This window comes from Ailuropoda melanoleuca, chromosome 13 (genome assembly GCF_002007445.2).
Source record: "Ailuropoda melanoleuca isolate Jingjing chromosome 13, ASM200744v2, whole genome shotgun sequence".
Taxonomy (NCBI): Eukaryota; Metazoa; Chordata; class Mammalia; order Carnivora; family Ursidae; genus Ailuropoda; species Ailuropoda melanoleuca.
Genome location: NC_048230.1, coordinates 20,268,468 through 20,284,107, shown reverse-complemented (window position 1 = coordinate 20,284,107; position 15,640 = coordinate 20,268,468). Strand labels below are relative to the sequence as shown.

The 15,640-nt window shown below is 39.3% G+C and overlaps 1 protein-coding gene across 4 annotated transcripts in view; it reads right to left on the bottom strand.

Annotated features, from left to right (window-relative positions):
* Window positions 1–1,419: 1,419 nt before the first annotated feature.
* Window positions 1,420–15,640, bottom strand: part of SPAG9 (sperm associated antigen 9) — a 97,984-nt gene continuing 83,763 nt past the window's right edge. For 3 of the 4 annotated variants that reach the window (XM_034641522.1, XM_034641521.1, XM_011233310.3), the window contains 5 exons: window positions 14,765–14,878; window positions 13,497–13,535; window positions 12,375–12,551; window positions 10,026–10,175; window positions 1,420–4,004 (listed from right to left, as the gene is read on the bottom strand). In XM_034641522.1, coding sequence (XP_034497413.1) covers window positions 3,889–4,004; window positions 10,026–10,175; window positions 12,375–12,551; window positions 13,497–13,535; window positions 14,765–14,878 — 596 coding nt within the window. In that variant the 3' untranslated portion in view covers window positions 1,420–3,888. The remainder of the gene's footprint in view (window positions 4,005–10,025; window positions 10,176–12,374; window positions 12,552–13,496; window positions 13,536–14,764; window positions 14,879–15,640) is intronic. The other variant, XM_011233312.3, reaches the window with a different exon arrangement.

Sequence of the window (15,640 nt, the reverse complement as noted above, 5' to 3'; positions counted from 1 at the left end):
TTTATAATCATCCTTCCTCCCAGAGTCTCTCCCAAGCAAATGGGTCACAAATAAGCACACTGTATTATTAACATCTACGTTACAGCCTGCCTCTCCTTACTGAGTCAACCTGGCAACTGGTATGCCTTGTATCATGTGTGGGTTGTTACTTAGCATGCCCACATTTCTAGAAAGCCCTATTGTCTATTACTCATCTCTTATTTGAACATGTGAGCCAAGCAGACACGTTCTTCATGTATTCCCCACTGCTCACCTTCAGCCAGTGCCAAATGGCGACGGTCCTTGCCTTCAGAAATGCTGCCACGTTTGATGGGAGAAGAGATTATTAGACTGTTGAATAAAAACCAAGTTCAGACCCCTAGGAAAGGCAAAACCAAAACAAAATACACTGGACCTCATACATGTTTCATATACATATTTATATATTTTCATGTACAAAGTTACATTCCGAACCCCAGGGGTTCCATAATAGAAATAAATACTGAAATAACTACATTGCTAAATGAGCTTTTTGCTCATAGAAATGAAGCCTCAGCCTCTAAGAGACAACAAGTGGGACACTCTAGAACCCAATTTTCAGATTATAGAGGCCAGTAAAAGTCTGGATAAAATGTCTAGGACAAAAAACAAATTCAGAACATAAAATGGTTAAAATATATTCAAATATATTGAGAAATGTATGACAAAATTAATAATAAAAACTTAATTTTTTAAGAGAAAGAAAAAGACATTTAGTGTTACAAAATAGCATAACCCTGTTAGAAAAGCATTTATGATTTCCACATTTAATTCTCTCTTCTCTACTCTTCCCATGTTATAAACTGGGGCCAAATGAGTCCCTTTCTCAACATGATCAATTAAGAAGAGCCCTAAATCTGCTTGAGTCCTTTGGTAATGATCATAATACTCACAAGGAAATAAATATTCAGTTCCACAGCATTTGCAAGAAAGACGCACATTCTTCAGGACAGTTAATATTATGAGACAACTGTTTTGCTTTGTTTTGTTACTAAGGCAGCCTATGTTAAAGGGTCTATTCTCAAACGTAGTTAGACCTTTACAAGAAATGAACAATACAGCAACTGAGAGAATGTATTTTAATCTTTTCTATGCAAACACACTTAATTTGAAAAGTTATGTGCTGCATACTTTGTGCTCAAAATGTTTTACACTCTCAACAAGCTGCATCTATTAAGATATTCGTTCCTATTTAAAAAATTTAGATCCACACAGGTTGGAGAAAAACACTCTCAAAACGGTGTTCTTCAAGAATATTCTCCCTTTGCCTCACGGGGATTTCAACCTGCATTTCATACTAAGTGTTAGGTTGGTGTACAGGACAGGATACTGACATTTTTGTAGATCAGCAATGGTCGAGCACCGGCAATTTTACATGGTTCAATCTTATACATACATAACCCAAGCATAACAAAATGAGAAAATTCTCAGGTATCCCTTATTTCTTCCAACCAGGGGCAATCTGTATTTTTTTACATGGAGAGACCAACCCAAGATATTCAAGACTCTTCTCTATCCTTGAGCTGGTAGCTACAGGCAGTATACCAACCACTTTGCTGCTTGCAAGAAGCTTACATTTTGGTTACCGAAGTTAAAGTTACCACCTTGACCAAAGTGAACGTTACAAGAATATAAGCCTATTATTGGGGAAAAGGCAGAAGTAAAGCAATCTGCGGAAAATATTTAAATGAAATTACAAATTAAGGACAAGCCCTTAAAACAACTTGTACAGGCATTTCTGTACTCTCTCTAGTCCCTGAAGTTAATTAACAGGGTGACAGACAATCTGACAGCTTTAGATAAAATAGCTACACCCCTATATTCCTTACGTTAAAGCCACTAAGTTTAAAAAGAGCAATCAGAACCATTGTAACATGTTTGCATTTTTCATCTTTAACTTTTGATTTCCTAAATTACATTTGGTCATACAAACACGTAAGAGACTGAACAGCAAATGGGGTCTGACTCTGGGATGCTTACTTCTTGGGACTAATATTCCCAAACACTTTGGTGTCTCCTTTTTGTGAATTTATACAACATTCCCCAAAAATGTTTAACGATGTGGGTTGTTTTTTTTTTTAAGGTATTGCCAAAGATGGCTCACATTTAAATTAAAAACATAGCTTCTAAGCTATGGATAAGTGGCCTAAATTTTGATGCCTTGAAAAAAAGTGACTGAGTGGCTCAAGCAAAAAATTACCCTTTTAGCACAGCTTCTACCAAAGGAGTTTTTCCTTCTGGCCATCTAAAGTGGCCACAATTTTACTGTGTACACAATGTGCTTATGGACACATGTGGCCACATGGATCCAAAGGCCTCCTCCAGCTCATCAAATCCCACGTATTTATAATCTAGCTTAATCCTGTAGACGCTTGAAGGACAGTGGCATACTTTTTACAACTATGCATGACATTCAGAAAGAACAAATCCCTGGCACTTAAGAACACTTACACAGTCTGAGGCCTGTGTTTGCTTACTTTTTCTTCTGATAACTGGGGGCCTTTATTCAACAGGCTAAGATTTTTAAAATAACACTTAAATTTACATTTAGTTTTGCTTAAAGAAATGTAAATCACACATTTTCAAGAAGCTGGAGAGGGGAAAACTGCAGCATAATGGTTTTGAAAACTTATGAAACAAGAAAATCAGTTAAACCCAGACTTGGTTTTTTAAACGGGGGGTGGGGGGTGTAACGTGCAAGAAGATGAACATGTCACAGGTTTTACTTTATGGTATCTTGGCTTTGTCTTCTCCCCCTTCATAGTTTTCCTCTTTGAAGATGGCATTTCAATCTCAAAAGAGCACAAAAGCTTAAAGGTGTCATTTACATACAAAATATCAAGTGCTAGCTATTCTGTAGTTTTACACAGAACAAGAGAAAATACTGTTGCTCACCAAATCCCTTACTCGGTTCACAGGCCACTCTATCTCTACTGCAGCTTTACTCTTAATTACTGGTTAAGAGCAGTCCAAGAACAATTGGTAAATAGGTGAATTTTTTACATGGAAAAAAAAAAACTCAACCAACCACCACCATTCATTGATATAGGAACCCAAAACACAATTTCCTTAAAAAAAAAAAAAAATCCTCCCATTGTTGAAGTGATCTTCTGAGCCTTATAAATAATAAATCTTTCAGACACGTCAGTATGAAAATGAGTAAGACTAGTCTCGAAAAATAACAATAATCAGAATATTCAGAGCAGGCCTCATAAACTTTAGAGCTCTAATAAGTCAGAAACAGGAAACTTTTATTTAAATAGTGTAGTCTTAATTTCTTTAATATAAAACCCCCCCGAATCTGATGAAAACAAGGTTGTATATACCATATAAACAAGATTTGTCAGATTTGAAAGTGAAAGTCATTTACAGTTAGCTTTTAGCCCCCTGGGACATTTAGAGAAATCCTGATAATCCACCTGATCCTAGTTTGTGTCAATTTTATAATACATTGGGGACAACTTTATTATTGTACTTAATGGTACAATTTCAGTTATCAAGTGTTCCCATTAATTCCATTATTAGTGACAGCTAAAAAGTGACCCCATCAAACAAAGTGAGTGACATGAACTGTGGCAGAGTGAACCACATCTGGATTGCTTTCTATAATTCACCAGTTTGCAGAAAGGAAACCTTCTTTGATTTGTTCATAACATACTGAACTTGCCCAGAACGCTGGTGCAGTAACACAGCAGCTCCTGTACTGTTACGGTGGGACAGGTTCTGTAATATAGAGTTAACAGGAAAAAAAATGCTCACACATTATGTGGTGAAACTTCTTTCACACAGAGAGCATGAAATAAAGGGGCAAAGGGAAACTAAACCATGCAGAAGAGACAGCTTCCCCGTCTCCACCTGTTTCCTATGTGCTCACTCACTGCCGTACAGCACTTGCCACACGATCAGGTGACTCCTTTCTGCTTTGGCGACAGAAGGTTCAAGTGGAAGATCCTCTCCAAGAAGTTCTGATTCTCCACCTTCATCACCTGGGGGATGATAACAGGAGCTCAGGTTAAGCTGAGCGTGGACTACGCAGGCCGACGTATAGCAGAAATAATGCTCAGGCTTAGTCTGCAAACTGTAGGCACAAAGCTCAGCCGGCTTCCATTTCCGAGAACACAGTACAAGAAAATCCCATGAGTCAGAACCTTCACTTGCCCAACTTCTGAAAAGGTGAACTCATTTTTCAGACTACATTTAAAATAAGCGAGCTCACTGTACTACCTTAGAAACTTACCCCAATGTATCTGTGTAGAGGTTAACAGCAATGAAAAGCTAAGAAGGCAAAGCCGTCTGACCCTGTGTTCTTCCAAAGGGACAGAGTCTTCTCTCATTTATGTCAAACTGAGAGGTGAGACCAGATAGGCCCATAAATGCAAAAGTGTGGATAGAGCCCACGCACCCACAAACTAGCTAAACCCAAACCACTCGTTTATTGTCAGTGACAGTAAAGCTCTCCAATCAGAGATAACCAATACAGGCACGTGGAAACAGAAACTGTCTCCCTGCAGCACTAGGAGATGGCAGATTTTCACTCAATATACTGAGTTTTTTGTTTTTTAAGATTTTATTTTTAAGTAATCTCTACATCCAACATGGGGCTCAAGCTCACCACCCCGAGATCAAAAGTCACAAGCTCCACTGACTAAACGAGCCAGGCCCCCCTATACTGAGTTTCTTCGTCCCATGACTTTCAAGTTTAGGATAGATTACGAGTTAATGGTGTATGCTGGAGATGAAGAAATGAGGCCGAAGCCATACACAAGCTATAGGTTCTCCTAGAGATAGCTGGGTCAACTGGATAAATGAGGCCCTGATCAAAGACACCGCTCTCCAAGGCCCAGCGCAAGCAAACCACACTCGTCTCTACAAGGTGCATCTCTGGTTTTGCTGCTGCAGAACAGGGTTATTCCGACACAACTCAGCGACAACTGGTCTCGTGGGACTGGTTCTTTAGCAGAATCCTACATACTTATATGTATATACTAAGAGGCAAACATGCACCTCTGATCTGCTAGTTTTGCTGAATGTCTCACCTGAATTTCAGCTGGGCAAAAGAAAACATTGGTAGTGTCAACTAGAAACAGCGGCAGAGAAAAAACCTTAAGTTGGCACTTTTCAACAGCCACATGAAAAATGTGCTCATATCACTCGGCATCAGAGAAATACAAATCAAAACCACAATGAGATGCCGCCTCACACCAGTCAGAATGGCTAAAATGAACTCAGGAAACGACAGATGTTGTCGAGGATGCGGAGAAAGGGGAACCCTCCTACACCGTTGGTGGGAATCAAACTGGTGCAGCCACGCTGGGAAACAGTATGGAGGTTCTTCAAAAAGTTGAAAATGGAGCTACCCTACAACCCAGCAACTGCACTACTGGGCATTTACCCCAAAGATACAAATGGGTGATCGGAAGGGGCACCTGCACCCCAATGTTCATAGCAGCAATGTCCACAATAGCCAAACTATGGAAAGAGCCCAGACATCCATCAACAGATAAATGGATAAAGAAGATGTGGTATATATATATATATACACACACACACACACACACACACACACACAATGGAATACTACTCAGCCATCAAAAAAACTTGCCATTTGCCACAATGTTTATGGAACTAGAGGGTATTATGCTAAGCAAGATAAGTCATTCAGAGAAAGACAATTATCATATGATCTCATTCACATGTGGAATTTAAGAAACAAGGCAGAGGATCATAGGGGAAAAGAGGAGAAAATGAAACAAGACAAAACCAGAGAGGGAGACAAACCATAAGAGACTCTTAACCTTAGGTAACAAACTGAGGGTTGCTGGAGGGGCGGGGGTGGGGAGATGGCAGAACTGGGTGATGGACATTGGGGAGTGTATGTGATGTAGTGAGCACTGGGTATTATATAAGACTGATGAATCACTGACCTGTACCCCTGAAACAAATAATACATTATATGTCAATTTTTAAAAATGAATATACCCTAAAAAATATATGATTTAGAGATTAATTCCCCTGTGAAAAGAATATCTACTCCATAATTCTTCAACATTTATTGAGACTTGCTTTGTGACAAGATTCTTTACAAAGCGAATTCAGCAGTTTTGGATACTGTTTGTGTGTAGTCACTTACCACTTAGTTTTTCCTTATCATATTTTCTTAACCTCTATACTCTTTGTTTCTTTGTTATTTGTTAGGCATATTAAAACATGAATATTTCATTAGTTTTTCCTCTATATATTTCAAGACTTAGTTATTTGTGAGATCTTATCTGTGTATTTTCTTCTTTGTCTAGTTTATTAATTTCCTTGTCATTGTCATTTGCATCTAATCAATTATTAAACCTACTGATAATTTAAAAAAAAAAAAAAGCTGACACTTTTCTCTGTAGGCCAAATTCTCCTTAACCCACCTCCTAGTGGCCCTTTCACAGCAATGTCAAACTGTGCAGTGCAGCACGCTCTCAAAGACTTAAGACAAAACCCAGGAATGTAAAAAATTGAGTTTCGTTTTTAAAATTTTAAAAATTACAATGAGGGGCGCCTGGGTGGCTCAGTTAAGTGTCTGACCCTTGATTTCAGGTCAGGTCATGATCTGAGGGCAGTGAGATCGAGCCCCACACTGGGCTCTGTGCTGGGCATGGAGCCTGCTTAAGATTCTCTCTCTCCCTCCGCCCCTCCCCACCAAAATAAATAAATAAAAGTAACTTAAAAAAAAAATAAAGCATTACAACAATGACAAATTAGTTTGTCAGAGATCAAGGGCTGTCAGTGTTTGAGCTGTTTGGTTTTGAAGGTTCTACTGTTTAGAATCAACATTTCCTAGGGCTCTACATCCTACTTAATTAAACCCCTAACACTAGAAGACTGGTGGTAAACAGGTGAAGGGGATTAAGAGCACACATGCGGTGAGGAGCATGGATGACCTATGGAAGTGCTGAGTCACTATACCATACACCTGAAACTAACACAACACTGTATGTTAACTACACTAAAATTAAAAAAACAAAAACAAAAACACAGGATTATCGGGATCAATTTTTCATCATTAAACTATTACAGGAAATGGAACAAAAAAAGATCAAATTAGATTTTTAAAAAAAACATATTTACTATCAAAATCAACCTATGCTTTAAGACAAGTCTGCTTTTCAGGCTGGATTAACTAGAGATATTGACAAACCCGGTTAAGCAATTTTTATGCTATTTTCAGGATCCACAATGGAAGCAATTTCTAGTGGACATGGAAAAACCAGAGAGATTTTATTAACATACTCCTTAGTATGGTCCCAACTGCCATGTTGCACTCCAAGGAAAAGCTGCCCTAATCACTCCAGCCAAATGGAGTCTGTTTCTATCAAGGTATTCTGCACCAATAGTCAATTATTTAAAACATTCTGAAGTAACTTCATTCCTGAGGACATCAACAGAATCAATCAATTTCTAAACTTCACATTAACATCCCCCCTTAAAAATGTGTTAAGTCTATTCCATCAGATAATCTGGTTTATACTAATTTTATGTGGCCCACTGCCCTTTACATGCCCCTAAACTTTCTACTACTTTCTTACAAAATTTATAACTGAAGTATACATCACTGATCTACATTACATTCTCTAAAACCTTATGTATAGGAACTTTTTGAATCATTGTGATTTTAGGCACTTCTAAAGGATCCCTTTATTTACAGCAAGTAAGTAAGTTTATAGCACAGTGCTTTACAGTTTACAAAGCACTACACTTTCCTACTTTCTCTGTTTTCTTGGTCTCCCTCGGGCCATTCCTTCTCAGATCCCTTCATAAGCTCTAATGGTTCTTTTAATGGAATAACAACACAGGGTTCTATCCTAGAACCTCTTCTTTTAGCCCCTACACAATCTCCTTGGGTAAACTCATCAACCCTTGTAGTTTTTAGTACCACTGCATGCCAACGGCCCCCAAATCCCTCCCTTCTGAGATATAAAATCCTTATAACCCAAAGCCCAATGGCCATCTTCCACCTAGATAACTCCCAGCTCCCATGCTCTTCAAAGTCAAGGTGATGCCCAACATCAAATTCCTCTCTCTCTCCCTCTAGATCTGCTCTGACAGTCTTTATCTCTGAGTAAATGATCACCCCACCTTTCCCCACATCCTATTGGTTACTAATTGCCTATCATGCTGCTTTATCTATTCCTACTGTTAATGCCCCAGTCGTTTTTTCATTTTTTCCTACCTCATTTCCCTATGTCTAGTCTTATACCTCCAACCCATCTTCCACACAAATCTATTCACATTGCTCTTCTATTTAAAGTCCTCTAATAGTTTTCCTTAGCTTTAAAGTGCATTAACTACAGAAAACTAAATGATGGTTACCAAGGGGGAGGTGGGTGGGGGGATGGGGAAATAGGAGATGGGGATTAAGGACTGCACCTCTTGTGATGAGCACTGGCTGATGTGTGGAATTGCTGAATTGCTACATCGTATACCTGAAACTAATGCACTGTATGTTAACCATACTGGGATCCAAGAAAGGGAAGGAAGGAAATACATACATACATACATAAAAATATAGAAGCACAAAACTCCTTAATTTGATATACAAAGGTCTTCCATAATCCAGCCCCAATCCCCCTTTCTAGATTTATCTCTGGTCAAATGTGCACTTGCCTCTGCTCCATGCTCCAGCCATTTAAGAATAGTTTTTCTTCAATTAAGGTGGTTTTAACATTTCTAAACCTTTGGTCAAGCTATTCTCTTACCCTGGAATGCCAATCCCCAGCAATCCTCACCCTGCTCATTCCCTAACCCAATTCTTTAGACTACCACTACACGGAGCTCTGTCAGCTCAAGCACCATGTGTTGACTCTGTCCCCCCCAACTGATCCCCACCCGGGGCACCTGTAACACTTCTCTATTAACACATTTCTTTTTTTTTTTTTTTAAAGATTTTATTTATTTATTTGACAGAGATAGAGACAGCCAGTGAGAGAGGGAACACAAGCAGGGGCAGTGGGAGAGGAAGAAGCAGGCTCACAGCAGAGGAGCCTGATGTGGGGCTCGATCCCATAACGCCGGGATCACGCCCTGAGCTGAAGGCAGATGCTTAACCGCTGTGCCACCCAGGCGCCCCTATTAACACATTTCTATCTCTGCACTCATCCACAATCTGCTGGACGTGGGCTCTGTCTGATCTGTGTCTGTATCTCAGGCTTAAGGCTGACAGGCACCTAGCAATAATGTTTGTAAGGTGAGAAAAAGAACAAATAAAATCCATTTTGATACAAATATCACTTTATGAAGTATTTTTATTTCTCCCTTTTGCAGGTGAGGAAACTGGGCTTCTGGGAGGCTGAATGATTTGCCCAAGGCCTTCTGACTCCTTATATTATGCTCTTAACATGCACATCCATATATGACCCAACCCTGTTTTTTGTTTTTTTTTAATGGTGGGTGATACATGTCAACAAGAGTCTTATTTTTTCATCAAATTTTATTTGCAGATAATGCAGGTTTTCACCATGGGGTGGGTAGCTCGAACCCACAACCCCAAGATCAAGAGTGGCACACTCTTCTGAGCCAGCCAGGCACCGTAAAATCTGCTATTTTCGAATGCTCCTTCAAAAAAAAATACACTGTGCTATAAAAAGAAACTTAAAAACAAAAAAAAAACAAAAAAAAGGAAAAGGGGAAATATAAAGTCCTTTTTCAAGTAAAGAATTCAAAGAGGGGCACAGCGGTTAAGCGTCTGCCTTCGGCTCAGGGGGTGATCCCGGCATTATAGGATCGAGCCCCACATCAGGCTCCTCCGCTATGAGCCTGCTTCTTCCTCTCCCACTCCCCCTGCTTGTGTTCCCTCTCTCGCTGGCTGTCTCTATCTCTGTCAAATAAATAAATAAAATCTTAAAAAAAAAAATAATTCAAAGAAAACCTCTCAGAATCACTTATGAGAGTAGTTTCTTGTTTACTGTGAGTGAAAATCCAAGTTACAGAACACAGTGGAGACTGAGCCCCCAGAACCCATGACTTACCCATTCGGAAGTCAATGTAGCCCTCTCCTCCGCTGATGACGAGCATAGACTTCAAGGGCGTTTGGCTGCCAGGCTCCTGTGTAGATGGCCCTGCCTTGTCACCTGTTAGATCTGTGCCACTACTGCCACTTTGTGAGCTGACGACTTGACCTATTTGTGCAAGAACAGAAGTGGATGTTAATTATCAAAGACCGGGGTGGGGAAGACTCATTTTCCCTGAATATTTTCAGAAAGTTGAGCAGAAAGGTAAATATATTCTGATATAACCAAAGTCCTGGGGATGCTAGAAGTCTCTACATGATCAGAAAATATCTATATAAAGATATTTGAAAATCTAAGTAGAGCCATTTTCTACCAAAGCAGAAATGGGTCCAAAACCCATTATGAGATCTGTGTATGGCCAGGCTGGTCTTTGCTGCCTGCTTCAGACTATTATGATCTACATCTTTTGACCTGAGGGACAAAGGAAAGGATACATGTGGATTTGTGTAAGAGATAAAGTTCTTCAACGTAAGCCCTATGAGTTTGGATATTCATAATTAATACTGAAATGTATTTCAAAACCATGGTATTCCTCTCATATTTTAAGAAAAGTACATCTTATTTATAATTTAGATTATGCAAATAAAATTATTAGTAAATGTGCCACTTATCCTAAATTTAAGTTCTAAGGTAGAATCCTCAAGCATGAAATAGGAAAGAAACCTTTAATATGCCATTGGTAAATGAACTAGATTTTTATGTATAAACATTAAAAAATTTCAAAAAAACGAGAAGCGAGTATTTATGGAACATAATATTTAAGTCCAAAGACACACAAAAAAAAGACTACACATTGTTTACAGATCTGTTCAAATGTAAAACTATAAAAACATGGGCAGGAATACTTGTCAACTTCAGGACCGTGATAGCAGATGGAGAGGAAAGGGGGAAGGAAATGGGATTAGAGAAATATGAAGGAGACTCAAAGGGGATTCTAGGACCTTCTTTTCATAAAAGCAAAAAGATACTACTATCAGCAATTCCATTTTTAGCAATTTATCCTAAGGAAATGACTATGTAAATATACAAGGTGTTATGTTTCAGGAAGCTCATTACCATGTTGTTAAGAATACTAATTGGTTAGGGTACCATGTGCCAGTCCTACACTATGTACACTGAATCATGTGATCTTTGGAACACCCTCAGGAAAATGAGGACAACGGTTAATTTTATGTGTCAACTCGACTAGGCTATGGTGCACAGATATATGGCCAAACTCCAGTCTAGATATTGCTGTGAAGGTCAGTGGACGTGAGTAAAACAGATATTATTCTCTATAATGGGGGTGAGCCTCATCCAATCAGCTAAAGGCCTTCACAGAAAAAGACAGGTCCCCCGAGGAAGAAGGAATTCTGCCTCTAGACTGCCTTTGGACTCCAGCTGCAACATCAACTCGTCTGGGTCTCCAGCCTGCCAGACTCCCTGCAGATTTCAGACCTGCCAGTCCCCAGAATCACATGAGCCAATTCCTTAAATTAAATCAACCTCTCATTCTCTCTCACACCCTATCGGTTCTGCTTCTCTGAAGAACCCTAATACGCTGAGACCCTATCATGTCCAATGTCACATGGTTGGTGTGGCGAAGTCAGAGCTGAACTGTGTAGAGCTCCAGAACTTGCATCTTATGGGGGGAAAGAATTCCAAATGTGCATCCTGCTTGCAGACGGTCAGTCCCATCAGTTTAGTATTGTTCACGGACAGACCATTTCCCCCCGGACGGCACCACTGCCACCATTCATCTAGATGGTGCTTTATAGTTCCAAAGCACTTTTATTAATTTTCACAACAAATGAGGTCAGCAAAGCGGAGGTTAGTCATGTCCACTTAGGAAATGAGGACGAGTCTCAGAGGTGAAGTGACTTGCTCAAGATAACCAGGCAAGTGGCGAGGCGGGGACTCCTAGTCTGCCACCCTTTGCCACAACAGAGACAGGCACCAGAGCACGCTCTCCTTCTCCTCCTGTATCCGATCTTGACTACCGGGGCTTCCTTCTAGCCATCTGCTTTATTAGCCCACACCACTTCTGCTATATTCTGCAGTGACAAAATAGTACCGCTGCTTTTCAAAAGTGAGCAGGTCTCTTAAATAAAAATCGACAAGTTTTATTTTTGGGGAGAGAGGAGAGATTCCAAAACAATTTCATTCAAATATCCCTATAGTGCTTTATCCATACCTCTGTTATAACTTTTCATATATTATACTGGAATTATTTGTAATTCCAGTTCTTAGCATTAAACTAGGTAGTAGAAACAAGGGATAGAAGAGAGACAATAATATGCAACCTCTTGACAGAATAATCTAGTTCACCTGGGACCGCCACAAAGAATTTCACAGCATCCCGGTGCCCATGGAAGCAAAGCTGTGCGTGTGCCATTGAACAATAGGGTATAAATGTCCCCGGCGTCACTTTATCGCTGTTTTCATCACCATACACACGGATTACACTTCCAGGACGATTTCCCGGTGCTCCTGAGGTTTTATTTGCTGCAACAGAAAAACCAAAGACCAAATATTTTCCCCCTGGAAATAGTAATGATGCAGGATGTTACTGGTTAATCCTTATGATATTATCTAAAAGCTACAGCCAGTTGAGGTAAAAACAAGGGCAGCAATGCCAACTCAAGACAAAGCTGGGAAAAAAAGGTAACATAGCATGCTAGTTATTTTTAAGTACCTCAGTAAATGGAGTAGGGGATTTTGCCAGTCTAGCAATAACTACACTTACTTTTTAAACACGTCTATTAATTAAAAAAACAAAAACAAAAACAAAACTTAGTTTTAGAAAAACCAGATTTGAATCTTAGGTTATGTCTGTTTTATTTTTATTTATTTATTTTTAAATCCCCATTTTAGAAGACTAACCAGTTACACAGTTTAAAGTAAATGGGTATATTTGTTCAATAAAAATTTCATCGTTTTATCTTCTGATTTTTCTCCCCTGCGGTAAGAATATCTCCCTGGAGGGGGTGGTAAAAAGCTGTGTTTAAAAGGATGCAGCCACTCCGAGAGAGTAGTTTTTATTTATACCAGACTGACGGCTTGCTGTATTATTTTACAACCACCAGACTCACAAAACATCCCCGTTCCATGGGCCAGTAAGTGAATGAAAGAAATATGGTCGGTAATAAGAGTCAACAATGGAGATTAATGACAGTTTTAAGAGATGTGTCGTGTTTTTACTGGAAGGAAAACAAGTCTGGAAGAAAGTTCAGCTGCAACAAAAGATGATAAACACACTAAGCCGCTGAGCAGTTGGGTGGCCAGGTAACAAACATTAACAAACAAAACCAACAGAACACCGGCTGCAATGCAGTGACTGTGAGTGGATGGCATTTAGGAACATTCAAGAGGGCATCTAGAGCTGGAGGACAGCCTCCCAGTGGCCATCAGAAGCCAGGAAGAAGAGCTGGGTTCAGGATCTGCACTTACCCCTCAGCCCCAGTAAGCGTCCCTGGTGGAGGATTACGGCTACAGTGAGAGAGGAGGAAAGGGACATGGAGAGGTGCATGGCAGGGGGACGAGCACTACCATGAGCCTCCACTCTCGCAGCTTCTCTTCTATCTGCCAGCTTGGCACTCCAAGCTCCTCACTACTTTAACAAACTCCAACTTGGTATAATACCAAGGAACATGGCAAGTTCTTACCAAAGCCTCTGTAGAATCTCTCTGATCAAAAAGGACAATTTGATTTACTGTGATTTTGCTTTTCTTAATTATAAAGCAACTTCAGAGAATAAGAACTTAACAGGGACATTCCTAAATGAGAGTATTTCCCTCTTTTCTTTAAGAAATCTGGTTCAAATAGCTATGCTAAAATGGAACTCTCTTTTATAAAGTGACATGAACTCATGTAGATTTATAAATAACTGCACAAAAGACAGCCAGGATTAAGAACTCAGGTACTTCAAAGGCTCCAGACAGACCACCTTCCAAGTGTTCCCCCTCCTCCCTAAAGAAAGGTAGGGAGGGCAATTTCTCAGAATTATTTTATTTAGTTATCAACTTGTTTTCTGGACTTATGGCACTTGTTTTCAAACCATCCCTACCCAGCCCATGAATTCTATAACACAAAAATGCTCATTTGATGAATAATCAATGTAATGGAACATAATATGAAAAACATACAATGTACATCTTGTTCACAAAAATAACAATAATGAAACATAATATAAAAAACATGCAATGTACATTCTGTTCACATCCTTTTCACAGAGAGGAGAGATGGCTTGTCTCCAGCAAAAAGTCCTTGCTGACCTAAGAAACTTTTCCCACAACATTTTCAAAACCTCAAATAAGCCAAGTGGAACATCCTATAGCAACTGCCAGAGTGATATGAAGATTCTAGGCCCTGTTTCCGGATATTGATGTACTAACACTGGAAGAAAGCCAGACCTTAGCCTTTATTTAAATAATGAAATAGGACTGTGATCCTGAATTGAGAAAAGGAGCCTCTCACAATGGAACATTTTTAGTTATAAATGTTGGTCCTAACATGGACACTGTTAATTTGCTACAACAGTTTATAAGTTTTGTAGAACCAATGAAGGAACAATAGTTAGGTCTTTGTCATCAGCTTGATTTCCTGATTACCACAGATTTGCCAAGACCAAAATCACTCCTTTTGCCTGAATTCTGGACACAACTACACCCTGCAACTCTTCTGTTTGCACTGTGACAGTCAGCTAAAAATATACTTACTTTCTGTCAATGGGATGGAGATAATGACACCGTTTCCTGTCCCCACCCACAAACGATTGCAAGACACCATAAGAGCTGTGATCCTCACAAAAGAGAAGCCCAGTTTTCCAGTACCTGTACAGTGGGGGGGAAAAATTTTTATTGAGAAACTAGAGCAGATGATGTTTTAGGTTCCAAGTCCCTCAGAGTGGCTGGATTAACACGAGAGAGGAAATGTGACCAGAGCTAGCTGGATGGTTCCTGAAGGTGCACATCAAAGCAAACTTTCATTGCGCTTTATCACCTATCTGGTAACTCATGGTTAATGGAAAAAGAAAATTCTACAAGTGGCTGACATTATATTATCATTCAGAAAGAAAATACTGTTGATCAGGAGGTATGACACAAGATTTAATTAGGAAGCTGCCAAACCAAACCAAACCAAACCCAAAACAAAACAAAACAAAACAAAACACAACAGAGTTTGCTAGATTGGAAAATCAATTGGCCTTTGTTTTTATAAGCTAAGACAGTTCTGCTTTGCCTTAAATTTCTTTGCATAAAAACAATCTTTAATAAAACTCACAATCTTTCCTTGTTTACATATTTTAATTCTAGAGCAGTTTAGAAATTTTAGGATATCATAGGCATATAATTTAGGGAGAATGGATGCACTTTTTTTACTTGAAGGGAATTTTTACAACTGATTTTATTTTCTGAGACTTGAAAGGAAAATTCTTAAACAAATAATCATACATTTAAGACAAATAGCCATTTAGACAAGTTCTACTTATAAGATCTGAGAATATGATCGCAGACAGTGTCAGAAGTTAGAAGGAGCCTTAACTACCATTCAGTCTAAGCTAGAGATCTTTAACCTATGGTCAAAGTATATTC